Source organism: Bubalus kerabau, chromosome X (genome assembly GCF_029407905.1).
Source record: "Bubalus kerabau isolate K-KA32 ecotype Philippines breed swamp buffalo chromosome X, PCC_UOA_SB_1v2, whole genome shotgun sequence".
Taxonomy (NCBI): domain Eukaryota; kingdom Metazoa; phylum Chordata; class Mammalia; order Artiodactyla; family Bovidae; genus Bubalus; species Bubalus kerabau.
In genome coordinates, this window is record NC_073647.1 from 63,007,540 (window position 1) to 63,033,339 (window position 25,800).

At 44.3% G+C, this 25,800-nt stretch overlaps 3 protein-coding genes across 5 annotated transcripts in view; 2 read left to right on the forward strand and 1 right to left on the reverse strand.

Moving 5' to 3' along the window:
• Positions 1–20,355, forward strand: part of BTK (Bruton tyrosine kinase) — a 34,807-nt gene extending 14,452 nt beyond the window's left edge. For all 3 annotated transcript variants that reach the window (XM_055565048.1, XM_055565047.1, XM_055565046.1), the window contains exons 6-19: positions 7,490–7,618; positions 7,936–8,003; positions 8,832–9,019; positions 10,031–10,093; positions 10,668–10,722; positions 11,008–11,087; positions 11,267–11,394; positions 12,209–12,283; positions 13,004–13,175; positions 13,662–13,878; positions 14,910–14,974; positions 15,563–15,681; positions 16,181–16,338; positions 18,882–20,355. In XM_055565048.1, coding sequence (XP_055421023.1) covers positions 7,490–7,618; positions 7,936–8,003; positions 8,832–9,019; positions 10,031–10,093; positions 10,668–10,722; positions 11,008–11,087; positions 11,267–11,394; positions 12,209–12,283; positions 13,004–13,175; positions 13,662–13,878; positions 14,910–14,974; positions 15,563–15,681; positions 16,181–16,338; positions 18,882–18,953 — 1,589 coding nt within the window. In that variant the 3' untranslated portion in view covers positions 18,954–20,355. The remainder of the gene's footprint in view (positions 1–7,489; positions 7,619–7,935; positions 8,004–8,831; positions 9,020–10,030; positions 10,094–10,667; positions 10,723–11,007; positions 11,088–11,266; positions 11,395–12,208; positions 12,284–13,003; positions 13,176–13,661; positions 13,879–14,909; positions 14,975–15,562; positions 15,682–16,180; positions 16,339–18,881) is intronic.
• Positions 1–25,800, reverse strand: part of RPL36A (ribosomal protein L36a) — a 53,239-nt gene that overhangs the window by 22,281 nt on the left and 5,158 nt on the right. The gene's annotated exons all lie outside the window — the stretch shown is intronic.
• TIMM8A (translocase of inner mitochondrial membrane 8A) lies at positions 20,538–23,287 on the forward strand. The gene is made up of 2 exons (XM_055565054.1): positions 20,538–20,768; positions 22,260–23,287. Exons 1-2 carry the CDS (start codon positions 20,637–20,639, stop codon positions 22,419–22,421), a joined length of 294 nt encoding a protein of 97 aa, XP_055421029.1. The 5' UTR covers positions 20,538–20,636; the 3' UTR covers positions 22,422–23,287.

Here is a 25,800-nt window from a genome sequence, read left to right on the forward strand (position 1 = left end):
CTCAAGGGCACATAGCTAGTGAGCGGTGGAGCCTGGGTTCTTACTACATCCCTAAGTCTGTTTGACAGTAAAGCCTAAATTCATTGCAGAGTTTTGTGCTGCCTGGTTCTCAAGCCCAGAAATTGCACCTGTAGTTGGCTGCAAGATATTTTAAGAGTAAGGCCATGTGGACATTACAAATAGGCAATATCTTGCACCATGTAGTTCAGTTTCTGGCGTGTTTTGAAGAGGTCACCTTTAGCCTTGAGGGTACAAAATGTGCAAACACTTCAGTAATGCTTATTATGATCCAAGATCTTAAGTCCTTTATGTACGTTAACTGATTTCTTCTTCCTATCAGCTACATGAGGCAGTTAATTTCACCATCCTCATTTTAGAGACAAAAAAAAAAAAACAAAAAAACCCCAGAGGTATAGGAGGTTAAGTAACTGGCCCAAAGGCACTCAGTTAGTAAGTGGCATGGTCAGGCTTTGAACTCAAGCTCCAAAGTCTGTGCTCTAAACCAAGATGCCACCTCCAAGGCAGAGAAATACACGCAGAGGCTGAGCTGGAGTTTCAGAGGGCATATATATTTGTACTTCTTTGGTTCTCTCCACAGTACCTTATACATCGCCTTGCACACAGAAGGCGACCAACGAATAGATGTGTTAAATGATTTTTCTGCAGAACAACCACCACCAACTTGGAATCCACACTGATGGGCAGCTAGGATTTAGTTTGGAAATAGGGGAAGGTGGGACATACTAGATGAGCGAGAACCAAAAGGGAAAAAAATGTGGTATGTATAAGTTAGTAATTCCTTTAACACTTCAAACACCAATTTCAAAACCAGTTGTAGTTTAGCTCAAAAATATATAGAATGCCCACTATATTCAATTTATGAGTAATGACTGAGGATAAGACTATTCAACATGTAAATTTGTTTTATTGACTCTGATATTAACCTTACTATGTTGATTATGCCCTGCTATTAAAGTTTCATAGGTAAGTAAAATTCCAACAGTAAAAACAAAACCAAAACAAACAGAAACCACTACTACTTCAGTTGGTTCATTGGTTCAATTTTGCCTCCTCTTCCCTTGTGTCTTACTGAAAGCATTTTTTTTTTCATTTACTCCAGAATCTACTTGGGCTGACAAGCCCCAAAGTAGCTGCCTTGCAACAAACACCACAGTTGTTGGGAGATTTAGATGCAAATCCTAAAGATCTCAGAACAGCCCCAGATGCTGTCAATGCCAATAATGAGATACTCTGGAAACTGTAAAATCCCACTCTAGTGATGTTATCCTACTCTGGAGTAAAATGCACCAATTGCAAATCACTAACATGGGAAGGGGGCCTCATGGTATACAGGCTACCTCTGTAGTAGTATTGGCTGTGAAGAGGCACGAGGGAGCCTCCTGAGGTGCTGGATCTGAGTGGTGGTTAAATGGTTTTACACAAATGTGGCTAGCTGGATACCTCAGATTGCATGTTTTATTATATATTAGCTATACCTCAATTTATATATTTATATGTAAGCTATACCTCAAGGGCTTCCCTGGTGGCTCGGATGGTAAAAAAAAAAAAAAAAAAAGCTGCCTGCAGTGCAGGAGACCTGGGTTCTACCTCTGGGTTGGGAAGATCCCCTGGAGAAGAAAATGGCAACCCACTCCAGTATCTTGCCTGGAAAATCCCATGGACAGAGAAGCCTGGCAGACTACATGGAGTTGCAAAGAGTCGGACATGACTGAGTGACTAACACATTCACATTCATACCTCAATTTAAAAAGTAGGATGTCAGGTATCTCATATTGAACAGCCATCTCTTTTCAGTGGTACTTTTCATGCAAACCTTGTATCCTTGAGCCCTGAGCCCTCTCCTTCCATTTCCTTGAACATGGCAGTGGGCACTTCAGTATTACAGCACCACAGACACTTGTCTTCATTTGGTCAAGCTCAATAGAGCCTATCCTAACTGTAGCTTCAAAAATGAGCAAAAGACCTGACCTCACCAAAACGAATGAGTGGCATTTGGGAAACTCCAATGATGCATATGGAGGGAAATCAATCACTCATGCCCCAAGCAGAATTTGAGCCATTATCCTGATAAAAATGGATATGAGAGATCAGTCCATGATATACTTGGAATGCGCATCAACCATTAGTGTTTCCTGGCTCCATGCACTGGTGAACTAAGAAGTTTTCTCCTAGTTCTCCCACTTGGATGTTGTCATAATCAGCTTGGGATGCCACAACAAAATATCATAGATCAAGTGACTTAAACAACAAACATTTATTTCTCACAGTTTTGGAAGCTGGGAAGTCCAAGACCAAGGTGTTGGCCAGTTTGGTTGCTGGTGAGAACTTTCTACCTGGCTTGCTGACTGGTCACTTTTCTCACTGGTTCTCATATGGCAGAGAGAAAGAATTTCTCTCCAGTCTCTTCTTATAAGGGCACTAATCTCATCTTGGTGGCTCAGATGGTAAAGTGTCTGCCTGCAATGCAGGAGACCCGGATTTGATCCCTGGGTCAAGAAGATCCTCTGGAGAAGGAAATGGCAACCCACTCCAGTATTCTTGCCTGGAAAATCCCATGGATGGAGCCTGGTAAGCTACAGTCCATGAGGTTGCAAAGAGTTGGACATGACTGAGTGACTCCACTTCTTTACTTCACTTTAATCTCATCTTAAGGTGCCACTCTCATGACCTGAGTACGTTCCTAAGGCCACATCTCCTAATATCACATGGGGGGCATCATTATATGAATTTCAGTTCAGTTCAGTTCAGTGGCTCAGTCATGTCCGACTCTTTGTGACCCCATGAATCGCAGCACACCAGGCCTCCCTGTCCATTACCAACTCCCGGAGTTCACTCAGACTCACGTCCATCGAGTCAGTGATGCCATCCAGCCATCTCATCCTCTGTCGTCCCCTTCTCCTCCTGCCCCCAATCCCTCCCAGCATCAGAGTCTTTTCCAATGAGTCAACTCTTTGCACGAGGTGGCCAAAGTACTGGAGTTTCAGCTTTAGCGTCATTACTTCCAAAGAAATCCCAGGGCTGATCTCCTTCAGAATGGACTGGTTGGATCTCCTTGCAGTCCAAGGGACTCTCAAGAGTCTTCTCCCACACCATAGTTCAAAAGCATCAATTCTTCGGCACTCAGCTTTCTTCACAGTCCAACTCTCACATCCATACATGACCACAGGAAAAACCATAGCCTTGACTAGACGGACCTTTGTTGGCAAAGTAATGTCTCTGCTTTTGAATATGCTATCTAGGTTGGTCATAATTTTTCTTCCAAGGAGTAAGCATCTTTTAATTTCATGGCTGCAGTCACAATCTGCCGTGATTTTGGAGCCCAAAAAAATAAAGTCTGCCACTGTTTCCACTGTTTCCCCATCTATTTCCCATGAAGTGATGGGACCAGATGCCATGATCTTTGTTTTCTGAATGTTGAGCTTTAAGCCAACTTTTTCACTCTCCACTTTCACTTTCATCAAGAGGCTTTTTGGTTCCTCTTCACTTTCTGCCATAAGGGTGGTGTCATCTGCATATCTGAGGTTACTGATATTTCTTCCGGCAATCTTGATTCCAGCTTGTGTTTCTTCCAGTCCAGCGTTTCTCATGATGTACTCTGCATATAAGTTAAATAAGCAGGGTGACAATATATGAATTTAGGGGGACACAAACATTCAGTTTGTAACAGACACTGCCTTTGCAATTCTAAGGAGTTGGAAATACCATCTCTGCATTAACCAACAGAAGAAGAGTGTCATCTTCAAGGGACCTCTTAATTATTTGGAAATGTAGGGTGGGTTCTTAATGACTGTGCTGGAGGTAGCGGGGTAGGAAGTCCTATAGCCTCTCATTAGCATATTAGGATAGCTTAATTTATCAGAGCAGCTAGTTGTTGATTAAGAATTTTGAAATGTCTACTGGTGCTGAAGCCTGCACCCAAGGTTCTTCAAATCCCTCAGTGATGGGCGTGGCACGAGGGAGGGGTGGGGCGGGCAGAGGGTAGGAGCAATCAGTTCTAGCTAGGAAGAGTATCTGAAACATTGTTCAGAATTGTTAGAGTTCAGTTCAGTTCAGTTGCTCAGTCATGTCCAACTCTTTGCGACCCCATGGACTGCAGCACGCCCAGCCTCCCTGTCCATCACCAACTCCTGAAGTTTACTCAAACTCATGCCCATTGAGTCGGTGATGCCATCCAACCATCTCATCCTCTGTTGTCCCCTTCTCCTCCCGCCTTCAATCTTTACCAGCATCAGGGTCTTTTCAAATGAGTCAGCTCTTCGCATCAAGTGGCCAAAGTATTGGAGTTTCAGCTTCAACATCAGTCCTTCCAGTGAATATTCAGGACTGATTTCCTTTAGGATGGACTGGTTGATCTCCCTGCAGTCCAAGGGACTCTCAAGAGTCTTCTCCAACACCACAGTTCAAAAGCATCAATTCTTCGGCGCTCAGCTTTCTTTACAGTGCAACTCTCACATCCATGCATGACTACTGGAAAAACCATAACCTTGACTAGACAGACATTTGTTGACAAAGTAATGTCTCTGCTTTTTATTATGCTGTCTAGGTTGGTCATAGCTTTTCTTCCAAGGAGCAAGTGTCTTTTAATTTCATGGCTGCAGTCACAATCTGCAGTGATTTTGGAGCCCCCAAAAATAAAGTCTGCCACTGTTTCCACTGTTTTCCCATCTATTTGCCATGATGTGATGGGACCAGATGCCATGATCTTAGTTTTCTGAATGTTGAGCTTTAAGCCAACTTTCTCTTTCACTTTCATCAAGAGGCTCTTTAGTTCTTCTTCACTTTCTGCCATAAAGATGGTGTCATCTGCATATTTGAGGTTGTTGATATTTCTCTTAGCAATCTTGATTCTAGCTTGTGCTTCATTCAGTCCGGCATTTCACATGATGTACTCTGCATATAAGTGAAATAAGTATGGTGACAATATACAGCCTTGATATACTCCTTTTCCTATCTGGAACCAGTCTGTTGTTCCATGTCCAGTTCTAACTGTTGCTTCCTGACCTGCATGCAAATTTCTCAAGAGGCAGATCAGGTGGTCTGGTAGTCCCATCTCTTTCAGAATTTTCCACAGTTTATTGTGATCCATACAGTCAAAGGCTTTGGCATAGTCAATAAAGCAGAAATAGATGTTTTTCTGGAACTCTCTTGCTTTTTCGATCATCCAGTGGATGTTGGCAATTTGATCTCTTGTTCCTCTGCCTTTTGTAAAACCAGCTTGGACATCTGGAAGTTCACAGTTCACGTATTGCTGAAGCCTGGCTTGGAGAAGTTTGAGCACTACTTTACTAGCGTGTGAGATGAGTGCAATTGTGTGGTAGTTTGAGCATTCTTTGGCATTGCCTTTCTTTGGGATTGGAATGAAAACTGACCTTTTCCAGTCCTGTGGCCACTGCTGAGTTTTGCAAATTTGTTGACATATTGAGTGCAACACTTTCACAGCATCATCTTTTAGGATTTGAAATAGCTCAACTGGAATTCCATCACCTCCACTAGCTTTGTTCGGAGTGATGCTTCCTAAGGCCCATTTGACTTAACATTCCAGGATGTCTGGCTCTAGGTGAGTGATCACACCATCATGATTATCTGGGTCGTGGAGATCTTTTTTGTACAGTTCTTCTGTGTATTCTTGCCACCTCTTCTTAATATCTTCTGCTTCTGTTAGGTCCATACCATTTCTGTCCTTTATTGTGCCCATCTTTGCATGAAATGTTCCCTTGGTATCTCTAATTTTCTTGACAAGAGCTCTAGTCTTTCCCATTCTATTGTTATCCTCTATTTCCTTGCACTGATCACTGAGGAAGGCTTTCTGATCTCTCCTTGCTATTCTTTGAAACTCTTCATTCAAATGGGTATATCTTTCCTTTTCTCCTTTGCTCTTTGCTTCTCTTCTTTTCACAGCTATTTGTAAGGCCTCCTCAGACAGCCATTTTGCTTTTTTTGTATTTCTTTTTCTTGGGGATGGTCTTGCTCCCTGCCTCCTGTACAATGTCACGAACCTCTGTCTGTAGTTCATCAGGCACTCTATCTATCAGATCTAGGCCCTTAAATCTATTTCTCACTTTCACTGTATAATCGTTAGAGATTTGATTTAAGTCATACCTGAATGGTCTAGTGGTTTTCCCTGCTTTCTTCAATTTAAGTCTGAATTTGGCAATAAAGATAATAGAAGGCCTACAGACTTTTGGTTGGCTTTATTATTATTTTAAAATCCTCTACAGACAATGTAGCCCCTTTTAGCTTGCACTCCATCTGATCAGCTCCCACCACTCTGCATTTGGTGCAATGGTGAAGGGATATGCTGAAAAAGTGAGGGGTGAGTGTGTGGGCAGGAGATACTGGTTAGAAGTCTTCAAATCCATGTTTAGAAAAGCATCAAGATGGCACTTAAAAAAAAAAGAGAGACAGCACTTTTTCTTCATTTGCCTGTAAAATGCACCTGGCCACCAGTAGCTTCTAGGCCTCCTCCAAAGTCTTGAATGAGTAGAGTGTGGCTAGCAAGCTCTTAAGGACTTAAGGTGATCTCTACAAAGGAAGGTTTTATTTTGTTTTTATTTTTATCTTTAAAAAAAAGTTATGCAGGGCTTCTTTTTAGCATCAAATGCTGAAATGAGTATGTCCTCAAATATGCATATTCTTAGGCTAGCCTAGATCTTTGGCCCAAGGCTAGCTATTGTCACTTATTTCCTTTGCCTTTGCTTCTCTGTCATCTGGCAACAGGATCCCAGGATGACTTGTCTAATCAACTTCTGGTTAAAATTCTTGCAATACCACAGTATTAAAAACTGTAAAACGAATTCCTCTTATCTGAACCCACCCTGTTGTCTTTTCTGAGAGATCTTTTGGGCCTCACAACCCTGTGAGGGAAATAGAACTGCTGTGTTTGTCTCCCACAAGGAGCTCAACCCACGTCAGTGGCCCTAGGAAGATTGAACTATGTTTATTCTAGAGACAAAATCACCTTCCTTTGATCCTGAGCTCTGTTCTGTTGACTGTTTTATGAACACAGAAAGTACAAGGCAGGAGTTTTCACAAAGACAAATAGCTCTCAAAGAGCACTCCAGAAGCTGGGGCATTGGTATATTGAGAGCTGGAGTGAGAGCTGACTTGTCACATTGTTTCCCTTTTCTGGGAAAGACCACCAGAGTCAACACCTGCTTTACAGGAAGATTGTAATGGCTGCTGGGAAACCATAGATAACATATTTCTGTTCTGGGCCTCTGGAAACATCAGATATTCTTATCGCTTTGGTCACTGGTTGGGAGATAGTCATCGTAACAGAACCACTGAAGAGAATGACACAGAAACTCTCCACGTGAGCCAACTGGTCCTGTGTTTGCTTCCCTTCAGGGTGGCTGAGGAAGGGGCAGTTGTCTGAAGCTCACCACTATACTCAGAGGAAAACATGCCTATGGTAGCTTCTCCCACAAGTCAAATGTCACCTCTCTCTCTCTCTTTTCTCCTCTTACAGTAATCCGGTACAACAGTGATCTGGTACAGAAATATCACCCTTGCTTCTGGATTGATGGGCAGTATCTCTGCTGCTCTCAGACAGCCAAAAATGCTATGGGCTGCCAAATTTTGGAGAACAGAAATGGAAGTAAGAGATCTGATCAGTATAATCTCTCCCTCCTTTGACCATATCCATCACTTTCTCAGGGTTCTAGCAAACCCAGGTTTGTATATTTTGGCCAGTGTACAAAGGAGCCTGGGAGAGGGGATGGGTGGGAACCAAAATCCAGCTGATGCTCTGTTCTTTCTAGCTGGGAAAACTGGCACTGGGCTGTAGCCATCAAGACTTTTCATAACTTATGTAAAGGCACCAAATACAAGAGTAAAGTTCCTGACCAAACCTGTCCCTGGGCCCTTCCCAAATATGCACTCTGTAGCTATTATCACTGGTTTCTTACTTTGCAGGCTTAAAACCTGGGAGTTCTCACCGCAAGACAAAAAAGCCTCTTCCTCCCACACCTGAGGAGGACCAGGTATACAGGGAAATTGGGTGCTGCTTCAATGGAAACTTAGTCACACCCAGAAAACAGACCAGAGTCTTAGAATTCTCCCTGGGATATGGCAGTGTAAACTGGTATTCTTGTTGAGATAGGGGATTTGGGCTTCTAAGTAGGACTTCCTCTTCGGTGGAGAGACAGAGGCTTATTAGGAAGCTCTTGGCAACCATGTAATCAAATCACTTGTTTAGAACAAAACAAAGCCTGATTTTTTTAAATGAAAAATATTTTCAAACATAAAATTGAAAATTTTTAACATTAAATGCCCCCCCCCAAAAAAAACAGTGAATGCCCATATACCCAATATCTTGATTTTACCACTAATATATTACTTTAAAACTTGATTTCGGGGGTGACTTTTGGAGGTCTAGAAAGGCTTTTCTCATATATTGTAGGTAAGCAAGGCAGGAATTCTCATTATGTTCATTTTACAAACAAAGAAAAGATTCAGAACCACTTAGTGGGTCCATGTACTAGTTTAGTGCTAAGTTTTCCAGATGGTGGCTGTACATGGTTTTTGCCCAAGAAGCTTTATGAACACTGATGCCTGGGTCCAACCCTCAGAGATTTTGACATAATTGGTCTTTGAAACTGCTTGGGTGTTGGGATTGTTAACTGCTGTCAAGATGGTTTTGATGTGCATTCCATGCTGAGAGACCCTGCAGGGGTGCTTAAAAATGGTTGTTGAGTGAATGTTGAATAAACCTTTTATTTTGCCTGATTTGGGTTAGAATGGTTGGGGAACAATAGGAGAGTGCCTGATATCTAGCCAATCTCCCCAACTTTTTTTTCCTAACAACACAGATCTTAAAAAAGCCACTGCCCCCTGAGCCAACAGCAGCACCTGTCTCGACAAGTGAGCTGAAAAAAGTTGTAGCCCTTTATGACTACATGCCAATGAATGCAAATGATCTACAGCTGCATAAGGGCAATGAGTATTTTATCCTGGAGGAGAGCAACTTACCCTGGTGGCGTGCCCGGGATAAAAATGGGTGAGTTCATGTCCGCTCTCCCTGAGCCTTGTATCCATCTGCTTTGTGCTTAGTCGATCAGTCGTGTCTGACTCTTTGTGACCCCATGGACTGTAGCCCACCAGGCTCCTCTGTCCATGGGGATTCTCCAGCCAAGAATACTGAAGTGGGGTGCCCTCCTCCAGGGGATCTTCCCAACCCAGAAATTGAACCCAGGTCTCCCAGATTGTGGGCAGATTCTTTACCATCTGAGCCACCAGAGAAGCCTAAGAACGCTGGAGTGGGTAGCCTATCCCTTCTCCAGGGGATCTTCCCGACCCAAGAATCGAACCAGGGTCTCCTGCATTGCAGGTGGATTCTTTACCAGCTGAGCTGCCAGGGAATCCCTCCAACCTACTCTGCTGCTGCTAAGTCACTTCCAACTCTGTGCGAACCCATAGACGGCAGCCCACCAGGCTCCCCTGTCCCTGGGATTCTCCAGACAAGAACACTGGAGTGGGTTGCCATTTCCTTCTCCAGTGCATGAAAGTGAAAAGTGAAAGTGAAGTCGCTCAGTCGTGTCCGACTCCTAGCGACCCCATGGACTGCAGCCTACCAGGCTTCTCTGTCCATGGGATTTTCCAGGCAAGAGTACTGGAGTGGGATGCCATTGCCTTCTCCGCCCACCTATTCTACACACATGCAAAATCCTGCATCATAACTCCCCTACGGAGTATCCTGATCAGAAATTGTTCTTCCCAGATCAAAGGGAATATGCTCTCCCTCCAAGTACTTCCCAGAGCGCAGCTCTGCACGTGGCCCCCTCCCTGAGCCCATGTGTTGTGGAGCATATGTAATCAATGCTGCAAATGCAGAAGCTACACACTTCACTGGCCTAGCTGTGCATTGGCAACATGATCCTCTTTGAGGGCAGGACATTTTATATACCATCATTTGAGACTGGTTCTGAGCCCCAGGATACAAGGTAATCAAATCTGTCTCTCACCCAGATTGGGGAGTTTTGGATGATCAACCCTGTTGTCTCCTCTACAGGCAGGAAGGCTACATCCCTAGTAACTATGTAACTGAAGCAGAGGACTCCATAGAAATGTATGAGTGAGTATGCTTATGTTCCCAGCACAGAATCTTCACAATACAGTATAAACCTTTTTCATACTTTCAACAAAATTTTGATATCAAGATACTTATTAAAATCAGCATCAACTGGGTCAGATGATGCCACCAGTTCAAGTGATAGTGCCTACATCTTACCCTTATCCCAAACACCCTGTTGATGGAAGCTGGAGAGGTCACCATACCCCCTCCTCTCCAAATCCGAAGAACTACTCAAAGAAAAACACAGCCTGATAAGAAACATCTGAAAGGGTGAAAAAAGGCCAACTGTTCTGGTTGTCCATTCTCCTGAATCATGGAAGTGGATTGTCTTTGAAGGCCCTGACCCTCATCTGTTCCCTGCAAACTTCTGCCACTTGCTCTCCATTTCCACAATTCTTCAGCAACAAGCAGGCTTTAGGAAAGGGATATAGTGTGCTATGCACATGATAGGCACTCAGTAAATAGCAGTTGAGTGAACTGACTGACTCAATGGCATGGATGAGCCACAGACAGCACTCTTAACAAGCCACTCAGGCCATGGCCTAGAAGCCAGCCAAGCACTCTCCCTTTCCAGGTGGTATTCCAAGCACATGACTCGGAGTCAAGCTGAGCAACTGTTGAAGCAAGAGGTAAGTGTGTGACCACAAGTAAATGGCAGTCTCTTTGCACTACAAGCAAGGATCCTGAATTGAGGGCTTGCTGCTGTCCGCAACTCCAGGCAAGGCAGCGTCAAGACTCTCATTTTATGGGGTCCCAATTATACTTTGCAGTGTCAAAAGCAATGAGGCTGCAGCTCAAATGTGGAATTTGGCAGTGAAATCAGGGTTTCTGTTTTGTCTTGGGTTTGGGCAGTTGGGATGCTGGTGGCAGTGCCATTTCCTCCTGATGGTCAGCTTCTTTTCCCATCTTTTCAGGGTAAAGAAGGAGGCTTCATTGTTAGAGACTCCAGCAAAGCTGGAAAATATACTGTGTCTGTGTTTGCGAAATCTACAGGGTGAGTGTTACTGTTTTAAGGCTCTGGGGACAAAGAACAGGGGCACCCATCCAACAGTTCCTTAATGAAGTGCTTCTCCCACTTCCTCTGTCGCTTCAACTCAAAACTCACCTCACTTCACTTCTTGGGTCCTTTGAGCCCTTGTTCCTGAGTTGCTGACTCAGCGTCCACTTCTTCAGGGAACCTCAAGGGGTGATACGCCACTATGTCGTGTGTTCCACACCTCAGAGCCAGTATTACCTGGCTGAGAAGCACCTTTTCAGCACTATCCCTGAGCTCATTAACTACCATCAGCATAACTCTGCTGGTAAGTACCAGGGAAACCAGAGAAGAAGGGTGTGACAAGTAGCAAGAGAAGGAATTTAGGACAAGGTGGTTGGGTGAAACATTAAGCCTCATAGGGTAGTGAGACTTAGCTGTGAAAATGAACCCCTGTGATGCTGGATTGAGGTCAAGTGAAGAGGTGGTCAAAGGCAGACCTTACACCCAGTAGGGACTGACTTCTTATTTGGTGATTGATGCTCAGTGCTAAGGAAGGACATAGAAGATACTGGTAATTAATCAATCAGCAATATTCATTGAACTCCTAGTGTCTACTCCGTAATTTTCTTGTTACTAGAGAACACAAAAAACTATTACTTTAGGTCCTTGCCCTTAAAGAACATACAGGTTCAAAAACATCAGAAGAGAATTTCTAAGCAGTGTAGACATTCTAAAAACTGGGAGATTGGGGAGAACATGAATACATGGGAAAAGCTTCATCAAGAAGGCTTGCAGCTGTCCACCATGTCCAGGCAAGGCAGTATCAAGGCTGTCATTTAATGGGGTTCCAATTATACTTTTCAGTGTCAAAAGGAGAAGGAGGATGTGAGTTAAGCCTGGACTGGGAGGTGGGGATATATTTAGCTGGGGAGCATACTTCAGTTAGCATTTTATTTTTTTTTTGTCCCTGAAAAACATTTATAAGAGGAGAAACTTCCAGAAAAATTCAGGTTCATGGCAATCTTTTGGGATTCAAGATGTACTAGAAAGATGAATACTGGAAGTGTGAGGCATTAAGTGTGCAAGGCATCTCACTCCCTGCTCTGCACCAGCAGCATGACCCTCTCTGTATGTTTTAGGACTCATATCTAGGCTCAAATATCCAGTGTCTCAACAAAACAAGAATGCACCTTCCACTGCAGGCCTGGGATACGGTGAGTGCTTATTTCTCTAGGGCAGGGTGGACCAGCCAGTTGCAAGCACTACTGCATCTGGCAGACCCAACCAGACCTTGCCGTCCAATCATTCTTGCAATGCACTGTTCCATCCCAGCTGCCACAAGGAATGTTAACACATTATAAATGTTAACACCTATAAATGCCGGACGCGTTAGTTTCTGCAAAAATCTCCCAGTCAATAATGTGTTATGCTATGCTATGCTAAGTCACTTCAGTCGTGTCTGACTCTGTGTGACCCCATAGACAGCAGCCCACCAGGCTCCCCTGTCCCTGGGATTCTCCAGGCAAGAACACTGAAGTGGGTTGCCATTTCTTTCTCCAATAATGTGTTAAGACAGAGCCAAATCAAAGTTATCTAATGAGTTTTCTCCCTCTGGTGGCTCCTACTGAGACTGCAAAAACATAGATTCATAAAGGTTTGTTTTTTTCCAATTGTGGGGAAAATATCGTAAAGGGATTTTTTAAAGTTTTCTAGTTGATCTTCTTGCTCTATGCCTGACTTGTACCAAAAATTCCCAGACTCCTCCAATCAGTAATCCCCTGTCCCTGAGATTTACCTGAGCAAAGATGAATTAGTACCCCTGAGAATTTCCCTTTTACTGCTTGTCTATTTCTACTCCCAGTAGGGATTCTAATCTATTGTAGAAATTATACATACATGACTCAAAGAATCACATCAAGGCATTGACATTATAGGATCATGGGAAATCGATCCAAAGGACTTGACCTTCTTGAAGGAGCTGGGGACTGGACAATTTGGAGTAGTGAAGTACGGGAAGTGGAGGGGCCAGTATGATGTGGCCATCAAGATGATCAAAGAAGGCTCCATGTCTGAGGATGAGTTCATTGAAGAAGCCAAAGTCATGATGTGAGTTACAGTCCAAACTCAACTCTCCATCCAGTCTAGGAATTACAAGGATGGTTCCCACTGTGGTTTAGGGTGATTTATAATAAGGGAGATTTGGCACCTGGGCCTGAGGTCAACCTTTGGTGTGAGTCCTAACTGCTAAGGTACTCATTTCTCTTTGATACTGATGGAGAATGGTATTGCTCATGGGTGGGTATCATCTTGATAGCATTTGAGGGTAAATGTAGAGAATGAGACTTTCAAAAGGAAGACATTCTAATGTACCCTTAGCGTTCACTCAGCCCTGGACTTGTTTCCTGTTCTATCGATGGCTCCAAATCCTGGTTCACCCTCACATGTTAGGCACTTTCAGAGTTTAGGGTAGGAAAAAGGTTATGATTTCTCATTTGACACTCTACTCCAAGGCCAACTCCTTTCCTCCTCAGTTCCTTTCTGAATGATATTCAGAGTCAGAAAGGGAGGACTGGTTCATTGCCTCTCCTGTAGGAATCTTTCCCATGAGAAGCTGGTGCAGTTGTATGGCGTCTGCACGAAACAGCGCCCCATCTTCATCATCACTGAGTACATGGCCAATGGCTGCCTCCTGAACTACCTGAGGGAGATGCGCCACCGCTTCCAGACTCAGCAGCTGCTGGAGATGTGCAAGGATGTCTGTGAAGCCATGGAATACCTAGAGTCTAAGCAGTTTCTCCACCGAGACCTGGTAGGCTCTCAGAAGGCTTGGTCTGGGTCCGAGGGATGAGGGGGTGGAAGTAGCACAGGAAGACATATCATCCATGGCTGAGGAAGGTGGCTGGAGCCGTGATTTCAGTTTTATCTAGAAAATACTAAAAGTTTGGTGAGCCTCTAGCCCAGTGGTCAGCCAGTCAAGGAACTCCAGCCTCAACACCATAAGTTCCGCCACAGTGGAAGCTGGAATGCTCACTCCCAACCCCTCCTACTGTGACAAGGAAATGGTGGGAGTCCTCCAGGGGCAGAAGGGCAGCCCTCATCCTGATGAAACTGCTTTTTAGCACAGAACCATCATTTTGGTTATATGAGAATCACAAACTGGGTGTCTGTTGGTGCATTTTTAAATGTTATATTAATATATTAGTTAGCAAACACTTAAAAACATTTCACATTAAAGAACTGAATTTACAGCTTCTCATGAAAATTGACATCATCTTGTATCACCAGACCCATATTCTCATAGGCCATCTTAACTGTCAGCCTATAAAATATGGGCCTGGTATTACAAAATGGTCTAGCTGCTCACAGGAAAGTGGCTGGCCTCCCTTAGACCAGACACTTATCTGACATCTCCACCTACCCACTTCACTCTATCACTTCCCCTGCCTGGCCTCCCAGGGCATGTTTATTTCAGCCATGCCAAGGCGGAAATAGCCCTAGTCCTGTTGGTAGAAAAGCAGAAAACAAAACACACTTGGCTTCTGTCCTCCCTTAATTCTCTCGACATTTCAATGCACGAAGGGTTGTCATGGAATTATCAATGTGAGTGAAATCATGCTGCAAGTCCTCAGTGCTTTACTTATGACTTTACTTATTATGGGGGTTGCTCTATATGTGATGGAAGCATATCAAAATTCTTCAGTGGCATCAGCTGACTCCTGTTAGGTGGGAAGGTGTCTCTAGATAAAGGAGATGAGGCTTCCCTCCCCTGGTGGGCAGAAGCTTTGTGCCCTTAACCTGTGCACCAAGGACAGAGTCTCACTGGTATCTGTTGCACTACAGGCAGCTCGAAACTGTTTGGTTAATGATCAAGGAGTTGTTAAAGTATCTGACTTTGGCCTGTCCAGGTGAGTGCAGTCTTTTTCACCTTTCCCTTTAAAAGTAAAACTGGCACAGTACAAACGTGAGGTGACACTGTAACTTTTAATTGTCTCCCTTTCCCCCTATAATTCTAGTTTTTTCCACCATCTTTCTATACCTTTTCTTTCTCTGAATGGTTTAAGTCACTTTTCATCCTTCTGTTTTATTGTTATAGCCCTCTCTTCTCCTTTCTCCTTTGCTCTTTTTTTTAAAAGCTAATTTCCCCGATACTCTGTCTTGTTCTGTTAATCCTGTTGACTTTACTCTGTCTCCTTTCCTAATGAGCCTAATTGCCATTGTTGACTGCAGAATTGAAGGAAGGGAAGGATGGGAAAAGAGAAAAGAGGGAAGGGAATACCTATTAGACCTTATGCCACTTCATCCTTGCTGTATCTATATTGTCAATCTGGAAAGCTAAGTAGGATATGAAAACAGGAATATGTTAGTAATGGCATTTGTAAAAGACACTGGTTGGCCTGTAGTATTTGTGCAACTCTTATGGCTCTGCCAAGAAAATTTAATCAAATATCAAACTCTCCAAATTGTAACAGCAACAAGTCCTGAATCCTTTGCAGGTATGTTCTGGATGATGAATATACAAGCTCAGTAGGCTCCAAATTTCCCGTCCGGTGGTCTCCACCAGAAGTTCTTATGTACAGCAAGTTCAGCAGCAAATCTGACATTTGGGCTTTTGGTGAGTGGATACGATTACATGGATTATACAGCTCAAAGGAAAAGGAATGCTGTTGGGAAGTTCACACTCTGCAACCTGCACAGAGGTTTCATTCATCTAATCGTTAGGGAATCGGGCACCACAGGGGCTTCTGGGGATTAAAAACAGTAAAGTAGACACGATTCCTGCCTTCTTAGAACTTAGAATCTATTGAGGGAAAACAATTCATTCAGTATTCCACAGCTTCTGAATACTAATTATGTACCAGGGACTCTGCCAGACTCTATAACCACAAAGACAAATAAGATGCTGTCTCTCTACTAGAGGAACTAATGGTCCAGGGCAATCCTGATTACCTCCAGCGTACTCAGTACTATAGCAGAAGTTTGAACAAAAATTTTAAAAAGCCCAGGGGTGGGGTGGGGGTTGGAGCCAGCTGAATGTAATGTTTGAAGTTGATCTAGGAACACTAGGATCCCTCCTACCCAGAAACAACACATTTTGTTTTTTCATTGTCTAGGGGTGCTGATGTGGGAAATTTACTCTCTGGGGAAGATGCCATATGAGAGATTTACTAACAGTGAAACAGCTGAACACATTGCCCAAGGCCTACGTCTCTACAGGCCTCATCTTGCTTCGGAGAGGGTATATGCCATCATGTACAGCTGCTGGCATGAGGTAAGTGTTTTAGTGGGACCGCTTAAATTATTTCCTTGAACGTACTTTCCCATGTACCTGACCAAGCACTGACACCCTACTCTCCCTCACCATATAGCAACTGAGCACAGACAGCTGTACACATTCTCAAACCCCAGCCTACATCCCAATCCTTTCATGACCAGAAGTTTTTCCAGGCCCACTCCAATTCTCACTAGAGGATCATTCAATTCAGTTCAGTTCAGTTCAGTCGCTCAGTCGTGTCCGACTCTTTGCGACCCCATGAATTGCAGCACACCAGGCCTCCCTGTCCCTCACCAACTCCCGGAGTTCACTGAGACTCACGTCCATCGAGTCAGTGATGCCATCCAGCCATCTCATCCTCTGTCGTCCCCTTCTCCTCCTGCCTCCAATCCCTCCTAGCATCAGAGTCTTTTCCAATGAGTCAACTCTTTGCATGAAGTGCCCAAAGTATTGGAGTTTCAGCTTTAGCATCAGTCCTTCCAATGAACACCCAGGACTGATTTCCTTTAGAATAGACTGGTTGGATCTCCTTGCAGTCCAAGGGACTCTCAAGAGTCTTCTCTAACACCACAGTTCAAAAGCATCAATTTTTTGGGGCTCAGCTTTCTTCACAGTCCAACTCTCACATCCATACATGACCACTGGAAAAACCATAGCCTTGACTAGGTGGACCTTTGTTGACAAAGTAATGTCTCTGCTTTTTAATATGCTATCTAGGTTGGTCATAACTTTCCTTCCAAGGAGTAAGTGTCTTTTAATTTCATGGCTGCAGTTACCATCTGCAGTGATTTTGGAGCCCCCCAAAAATAAAGTTTGTCACTGTTTCCACTGTTTCCCCATCTATTTCCCATGAAGTGATGGGACCAGATGCCATGATCTTAGTTTTCTGAATGCTGAGCTTTAAGCCAACTTTTTCACTTTCCTCTTTCACTTTCATCAAGAGGCTTTTTAGTTCCTCTTCACTTTCTGCCATAGGGTGGTGTTACTCCAATACCATCTCGGCTTTAGGGAGAGGGGTGTCATGGGGCCATGTCACCTAGCATAAGTAGGCAGCCAGAGACATTCAGACAAGTGTATGGACATTAAAAAAGAAAACTAATTAAAATTTGTGTTCATTCCTTTGGGAGTCATTGGCCCTTTCTTCTGCTTTACTAACTGCACACTTTCTCTGGCTGTGGTCCTAAATAAGATTTTTTTTAAAATGCTAACACCTGAAAGGGAACTAAAATAGGTAGTTCTCGTGGTTTTTTTTTTTTAAATACAGTGCATTATGGGATATGTGGGTAGATGTGGTATTTTGAAAATAAAGAGCCTGTCCCACTATTATTAAAATCCTTTGCTGCTTTGGGTTCTTCACAGGTACCTACACCATTTTCAATAGATCCTTGGCAACCTTAATTTGGCAAACTAAATCTCTAGTAGGAAATGAATGCTCAACTCTTAGTTCTGCCCCATTAGTAACAGGGAAAGACTGACAGTGTCTAGCAAGCACGTATGTGAATCTGGAGCCATCCTTGTGGGGTGAAAAGTAGGCATTTGGATCAGAGCATGGCTCTTTTCCCTTTGACAAATGACTCAGGTCAAAGAAAGTGTGGAGAAAGGGAGAACCCTAAGAGCCATTTCCCTTCTCTCTCCTGTGCTGGGTAGGATTGAGGGTAACTGACTCTGCTGCTCTCTCCCAACTAGCACATCCTCACTCTGCTAGCTAAGTATTTCAGATAGGCACTTTCTCCACAGCCTGTTAATGTAGTCATGAAACTGGAATCACATCAGAATCTCTGTGGAACTCTTAAAACTACAGATGACTGGGCCTTACCTCCAGAGATTCTGACTAGGTATGTCTAGAGTGGGCCTCAGGTATATCTTTTTAAACTTCCCAGGAAATTCTGATACTCAGGTTTGAGAATCACAGATTCAAAGGAACAAGAAGTTGATGACTTTGGGGTTCTGATGGACTGAGACTTTTCTTGCATGAATATATCTTGAATCACTAAATACCTCAGAGGCTTATGGACCATGGCTGTCACAAAAGGCCTTAGTCTGGAGGCCAGATGGTGGTAATAAGAGGTTCCAGGTGCTTAGGATGCCTGCCCAGTGAAGCAGCTCCTGCTCTTGACATGTTCATTCCTTTGTTAACTTTGGCTTTAGGATGGTTGAAACCAAACAAAAATTATCACAGCTTATAGGATTTCAGTTCAGTCAACCACTTAAATTTGTTTGGTAGCCACTTGAGGGTCCAAAATAAGAATGCGTTGGTGTAATGAATTTGGCTTTAGTTTCAATCAGTGTTTGTAAGAATAATTTTCAAAATTTCCTCCCCACATTAATAACCCAATTTACTAAAGATTTAAAGTGCACAAGGACTTTATGGAATACTTCTATTTCTCCTCTCTCTCTCTCTCTCTTTTTGGGTAATCCACAGGGTATGCTACTGGGCATATAGCATAAACTTCATAAACATTTGCTGTTTCCTCATTGTGTTTCCCTTGAATTCTGGACTCTAGCCCACTATAACACTCCATTTTTTTCTTTGGTTTTAGAAAGCAGATGAACGTCCCACTTTCAAAATTCTTCTGAGCAACATTCTAGATGTCATGGATGAAGAGTCCTGAGCTCACCAATAAGCTTCTTCGTTATACTCCTCTCCTCCACAATCTCAATTTCACTTTCTCTGAGGAAATCCCAGGCTCTTCGTGCCCTTGCTGAATACACAGAGGCCCCTCTCCACATATAGGAATGCCTTTCTATCTCTTCCCTGGGATACTATTAATACCTTCTGAGCAAAGGCCAAGGTATTTTTGTGCCTGGTATTTCCCCCCAGAGAGGAAATTTCCCAAAAGTATTAAAACAGACTGAATGTGGGATTGAATCATTTGGAGGGAGGGAGGGATGTAAATAGCCTCACAATGGGGGTCCAACAGCTCTTTGGGTAGGCAATAGAGCTAGGGGGGAGGGAGGTAGAACTTGGCAGGAATAAAATGGTGTCATAAAAATGGAAGGGGAGGGTGTTTTGATAAAATAAAATTACTGGAAAGCATGAAGGTTTCTTGCTATTTCGATTAATCATGCAGCCTTCCCGAAGCGCCCTATCTCAGTGTTCTGGGAAACTGCTGTGTGGGATTGGTGTGTCACATTTCTACTTTCGGAACTCCATGGGATTCTCCACATTTAATCCCTCTGTGTTAGTCGCTCAGTTGTATCTGATTCTTTGCGATAGGAGGGACTGTAGCCCCAGGCTCCTCTGCCCCTGGAATTCTCCAGGCAAGAATACTGGAGTGGGTTGCCATGCCCTTCTCCAGGAGATCTTATCCACCCAGGGATGGAACCCAGATCTCCTGCATTGCAGGCAGATTCTTTACCATCTGAGCCATCAGGGAAGCCCCTTTAGGCCCTCTGGCTCTTGGTAGATTCTGCTTCTGAATCAGGTGGTGGTGGTTTTGTTGCTAAGTCGTGTTCAACTCTTGCGACCCCATGGACTGTCGCCCGCCAGGCCCTTCAGCCCATGAAATTTTCCAGGCAAGAATACTGGAGTGGGCTGCCATTTGCTACACCAGGGGATCTTCCTGACCCAGGGATCAAACCCGCGTCTCCTGCCTTGTAGATGGTCCCTTGTATTGCAGGGTGATGCTTTACCGCTGAGCCCCCAGGGAAGCACCTGAATCACAGACAGCGATCACAAACCAGAGCTCACACCCTGGCATGCGGTAGGCATTAGATACCATCGGAATAAATCTGACAGGTGAAGACAAAATCTGCCAGCGCCACTTTTTGCTACGTCAGGCGGGGTAAATTCCATTAAAGAACTAGAGCCAGGGGCCCAGGACAGCAAAGCTACGGACCCAGCCCTCCCTGCCGAGCACCAGCGCAGCAGCGGGGAAAGCGTGGGTCAATTTGGAACCCGACTGGGGCGGGGCTGTTGGGCCGGTAAGGAACGGGCCACATGGTCCGAAGTAACTTCCTTTTTTTAACCTTTCTTTTCTTTTTGAAATAACGTCTCAACAGCGCCACGGAGCTGGGCGGACAGTCCTGAGACCTCCGGTCGCAGACACGGCGCCGCCGCAGGGTCGCGTACAGGGCGGAGCGAGGCGCGCGGACAGCTGGAAGGAGAGCCCAGAGCCCGAGATGGGGTGGGGGCGGGGGCGGGGGCGGGCCCCCGCCCAGGGTCCCGCGCCCGCGCAGTGCGCGCGCGGGGCGGTCCCAGAGGCAGCGGGTTGTGGTTCCGGTTCCGCCGCGGAGACACGTGAAGGTCGGTGAGTTGGTGTGGAGTTCGTCTCCGCACGCGTGACCGCGCTGGGATGGATTCCTCCTCGTCTTCCTCCGCGGCGGGTTTGGGCTCGGTAGACCCGCAGCTGCAGCATTTCATTGAGGTGGAGACTCAGAAGCAGCGCTTCCAGCAGCTGGTGCACCAGATGACGGAACTTTGTTGGGTGAGGAGCCTGGGGCTGGGACCTGGCCACGGTACCTACTTGCCTGTCCTTGCCTCGCGCAACCTGCCCCGACGTCTAGAATTCGGGGAAGGGACAGGACCCGGCAGAACCCCTTGGTTTCCTTAGGTTCCTCAGGCCAGGCCGGGAGGGGAAAAGGGTGACTCCGCTTCTCAGGGGGGTGTCGCTCCGGACCTCGGCTTTGTTAGTGCAGAGGATTGGGTATTGTAGAAGACTTATGCTGTTGTCTCAACCAGAACTGTAGGCATTCAAGGTTGAAGCTACCTAGTGCTGGTCACTAGGACTGATGAGCGCCCCCACTATTGGTATTTAATGTTTGGTATCCTGAGTCCCAGAGAATCAGTGAATCTCCCGTCCCTGCACTCCTCAGAGTTTGCCGTAATTACTTAGTTGCTCTAACCGTCCCTGCCGAGGAGTGGCTCTAACCCACGAACCAAAAAACTGGAGTAATCTCTACCAACCTACACACTTTTTTTGCCTTCTTGTTGGATTGTTGTGTAATGCCAAGCCGTTTCAGGTCTGAAGGTTGAGGAACTGAGTATGCCCTGTTAGGGGACTTTGGCAAAAGGGTAGAAGGCATTTATTTGCAGCTTGGAATCAAAGTGTTCTCTGGCTGCCAAGGACAGCATAACTACTCTGCCTTGACATACAAAATCCACAGAATTCAGAAGCCAAGGATAAATTTCCTTGGAAGTGGAAAGACTGAGGCTTGTGTACACAACAGAATAATGAACGAAATTAATTTGAATTATAAACTTATGGTATCGCTGGACTCTGACCCTCAACAAATGATTACTTAGCTCCCATCTGCCCTGAACTAGAGCGGTTTGATTCTTTTAAATATCTGGTTCCTTACATTTGGACCAGGCGGTGGTGTGGTTCAAGACTCCTTTAAGAATCTGAAAGCAGTGGGCACTTTAGGAAAATTCATACAATTTTCCATTCGTCTTGAGAGAGAGGATTCAAGAGCCTCTGGCTTAAGTAGATATTATAGAGTCTCCAGTCGTAAATATTTTTTTTCCTTTGGTAGCTTCTATGGTGTCTTGCTGCAATGATCTATCCTTTCACCCATTTATCCCGCAGTTAGTTTAAAGGCATTTAATGTAAGCAGCATTGTAGAGTTGTAAGCAAATTCAGGAAAGGGTTAACTTCCCTAGTATTTTCCTTGCATTTTGTCATTTGTCTTGCTCTGTAATATTTCAGCACCATCATTTTCTGACTTACTATCTCTGTGCCACAGCTTCCCTCTTTGTAAAATGAAGATTAATAATAAACTGAATCTGTTCCATAGGGTTGCTGTGAGAATTTAAGGCTGTGGAAAATTGCCACACAGTAAACTGCTGAATGTGAACTGTGATTAACATATCAGATACTGTTTTTAGGTGAAGTTTTTCCTCTAAGCAACAAGAAGCTCCACCTCCTTTTTTTTTTTTGCCAAGTTCCCTTTGTGATTCTGTATCTTGTCCTGAGCAGGAAAAGTGCATGGACAAGCCTGGGCCAAAGTTGGACAGTCGGGCTGAGGCCTGTTTTGTGAACTGCGTTGAGCGCTTCATTGACACAAGCCAATTCATCTTGAATCGACTGGAACAGACGCAGAAATCCAAGCCAGTCTTCTCAGAAAGCCTTTCTGACTGACCTCAGCATTACCTCTTTGGAAAAGGAAGGTAGTTCAAGAGATGAAGAGCAGTTGATGAGATAGTTGAAGAAAAGGCTATGGGGGAGTTGGCCCCCACCTTTGTCACTCTTGGGACAGCCTGTCATCTGAGAATGAACAAAGACCAATTTTTGATGTGGGGGATTTGAGGGTCAGATGTATTTGGGGTTGTGTTTTTTTAATGCTAATCTTGTGAAACAATTGACAGATGAATGAAAAACTCTACTAGATGCATATTACTGTTTGTGGGATGATGCTTTTCTTGTAGTCCCATTAACTGCTTCCTATAATTTTAATAGTGGAATTGCTCTATAATTTGATACTGGGACCAGATAGGTAATAATCTGTTATTTGTGTGGATTCATTTCAGATTTTTGGGGAGATCAGTATACATCTTTGTGTCTCTCAGAAATGGCAGCAGTAGGGGAAGAGTAATTTGGTACTCAACTGTAGGCCTCCTTATCCAGTGTGTAATTATCAGTGCTGGAAAAAATATATATCAACTTTCTAGATTCTCTGTCTCCCTTACACCATGATTCACTTAAATATCTATATGACATACGATCTCGAGCTAGTACAGGTTGCCTGAGAGTCTAGAGGCCTTTAGTTAAAGGAATCTAGCCAGTGAACGTAATTTTCATACTAAACTGCCACAAGGAAGAAGTTAACTTACCCTGTGTATCAGGGTTCAAAAAATTTTAACGATGTGCCTCAATGAAAAAAATTAAGATTTGGGCCAGTCAGAAACTAACAGCAGTATCAGGTTGAGGTGCATGCCTAATGTAAATCAGTGTAGTTTCCATTTACTGCGTCTTTTAATGACTGAAATAAAGGCTACAAGATTCAAGTCTGTGACTGAGAAGGCTTTCTATTCTGATTATCACCTGCACCCTGGAGAGATTTGGTTCCAAGTGGGCTGGTTCCAAGGCTGAAATGTAGTCAGCCTGGGTACCTGTTCTGTGCAAGTTATGGCACGGTATTACAGCAACCCCTGACCTTTCTGAGAGAAAAGAGGACTTTGAAATGAGATGGAGGGGAAGGAGTTCAGTACTGACGGTCAGTTCCCTGAGTGTAGTGGAAGAGATTCTCGAGACTGGATTCCATTCCTCTTACTTCACATCCTAGTGGAATGGAGTGTAGACCTAAATTGGAACTCTTGTTGGGAGCCTCTGGTGCCAATCCATGAAGATTGGGAAATACACATTTCTAGAAGCCTCTAGTCCCTGCTTAACTTCCCACCATATAGGCACTACAAGGAAAGTTTGAAAACTCTAGAAAACACAATAAAATAAACATTTAAGTACTTACTCTGCCACATACCGTTTTGGGGACCAGGATGTAAGCAGTGCTCAGAAATAGTCCCTGCCTTCATGTAGCTTCTGTTTTCGTGAGGGGAGACAGGCCACAAACACATCCATGTGTCAATATAGAGTGCCATGCAGAAGAAGCAGAGTAAGGGTGTCAAGGAATGTTTGTGGGGCATTGTTATTTTAGCTAAAGATGGTAGGAGAAGGCCTCCTGGGGGAGGTGACCTTTCAGCAGAGACCTGAAAGAACTAAGTAACCAAGCCATGTAGGTACCTGAGAGAAGAACATTTCAGGTAAGGGTGATGCCAAGTCCAAAGGCCCTAAGGAGGGAACACCAGTGTAGTAGAAGAATCTGAAAGTCAGTGTGGCTGAAGGTAAAGTGAATAAAGTGAAGTCGCTCAGTCGTGTCCGACTCTTTGCGACCCCATGGACTGTAGCCTATCAGGCTCCTCCGTCCATGGGATTTTCCAGGCAAGAGTGCTGGAGTGGATTGCCATTTCCTTCTCCAGGGGATCTTCCTGACCCAGGAATCGAACTCGGGTCTCCTGCATTGCAGGCAGACGCTTTACTGTCTGAGCCAATGCAGGATAGTAAGAAATACATCAGAGACTGATTGAAGATGGGGCCTGGGGACGTGCACTGATCTTTTTTTGTTGTTGTTGTTCAGTCACTAAGTTGTGATTCTATGTAACCCCATGGACTGCAGCATGCCAGGCCTCCCTATCCCTCACAGTCTCCTGGAATTCGCCCAAGTTCATGTCCGTGTCCCACTGGAGGAAGGAATGGCAAACCACTCCAGTATTCATGCCTGAAGAATTCCATGGACAGAGGAGCCTGGTGGGCTAGAGTCCATAGGGTCACAGAGTCGGACACGACTGAACAACTGCCATACACATGTATTTTTTTTACTGTATCATTTCTTATTTTACTGTATCAATATTTCTTATTCTTCATTACCTTTGGACACAAACCAATTTTTCTGTTCTTACAAAGTAGCATTGCTTGCTCAGCTAACATACATAGTAAGAAAGTGGGTCTGTCAGATTCAGGCAGTACACTTGAGCACCAGGTATATGTTCGCTGCTGCTAGACACAAGGGGAAAGAAAAAGTAGACCATTTGCCCACATCCTCTTGGAGGTTAAGTCCAAGAGCAACAATTTGAGCTCTTGTTTGTCAGTCTCAGAAATTTATTTCAGAACCTTGATAGAAAGGGTACTGTCAGCCCTAATGACATTCAAAGTCCTCATTTCAAATATTGAGGGTAGAAAATTCAAACCTCAACTGTAAAACAAGAGGACTGGATTAGTAGACTTTTCCTTAAACGAAAAGGAATCTTAAGATATAAAATAGAAACACAAAGCTGCTCTGGTGGTGGGGGTATCTGGAGGCCTTCTTATCTCCTCCCCCTCCCTGTGCAGCAGCTCCCCCTGGTGACTAAGGCACTGTCTCTAGGGTCTACCCAAGCATTCTGTGAAAACTGGAACCATACTATCCCTAAGGCCCTTGCACATGAATGAGCATCAGGGATAACTGATACACGGAAATCAAGCAAGAACTTGGTATTTATGCTAACAAATCATGAGGAGTGTTGAGTTAAACAATTCAGTAAACCCCATGTAAAATAGCCTTTACATGGAAAGCAGTCGATAGCCCTTTTTTAATCCATTTTCCCTTAGTACAAAATTTTGGCCTAGGGAGATTTTAATTCAGTCCTCCCAGTAGGGCTTCTTTTAAGGTTCCTTATTCTCTCAGCCTCATTTTTTTGTTGTCATTTTGCTGGACTCAAAAGAGATTGGTGGAAAAAAAGTCTGGTAACTTTCATTTTCATTCCATGGAGGAGTAAGGGTATTGTTTAGATTTATTGATCATAGACAATAGGGGCTTCCCTGGTGGTTCAGATGGTAAAGAACCTGCTTGTAATGCAGGAGACCTGGGTTCGACCCTTGGGTCGGGAAGATCCCCCTGGAGAAGGGAATGGCACCTCACTACAGTATTCTTGCCTGGGAAATCCCATGGACAGAGGATATAGTCTATGGCGTCACAAAAGAGTTG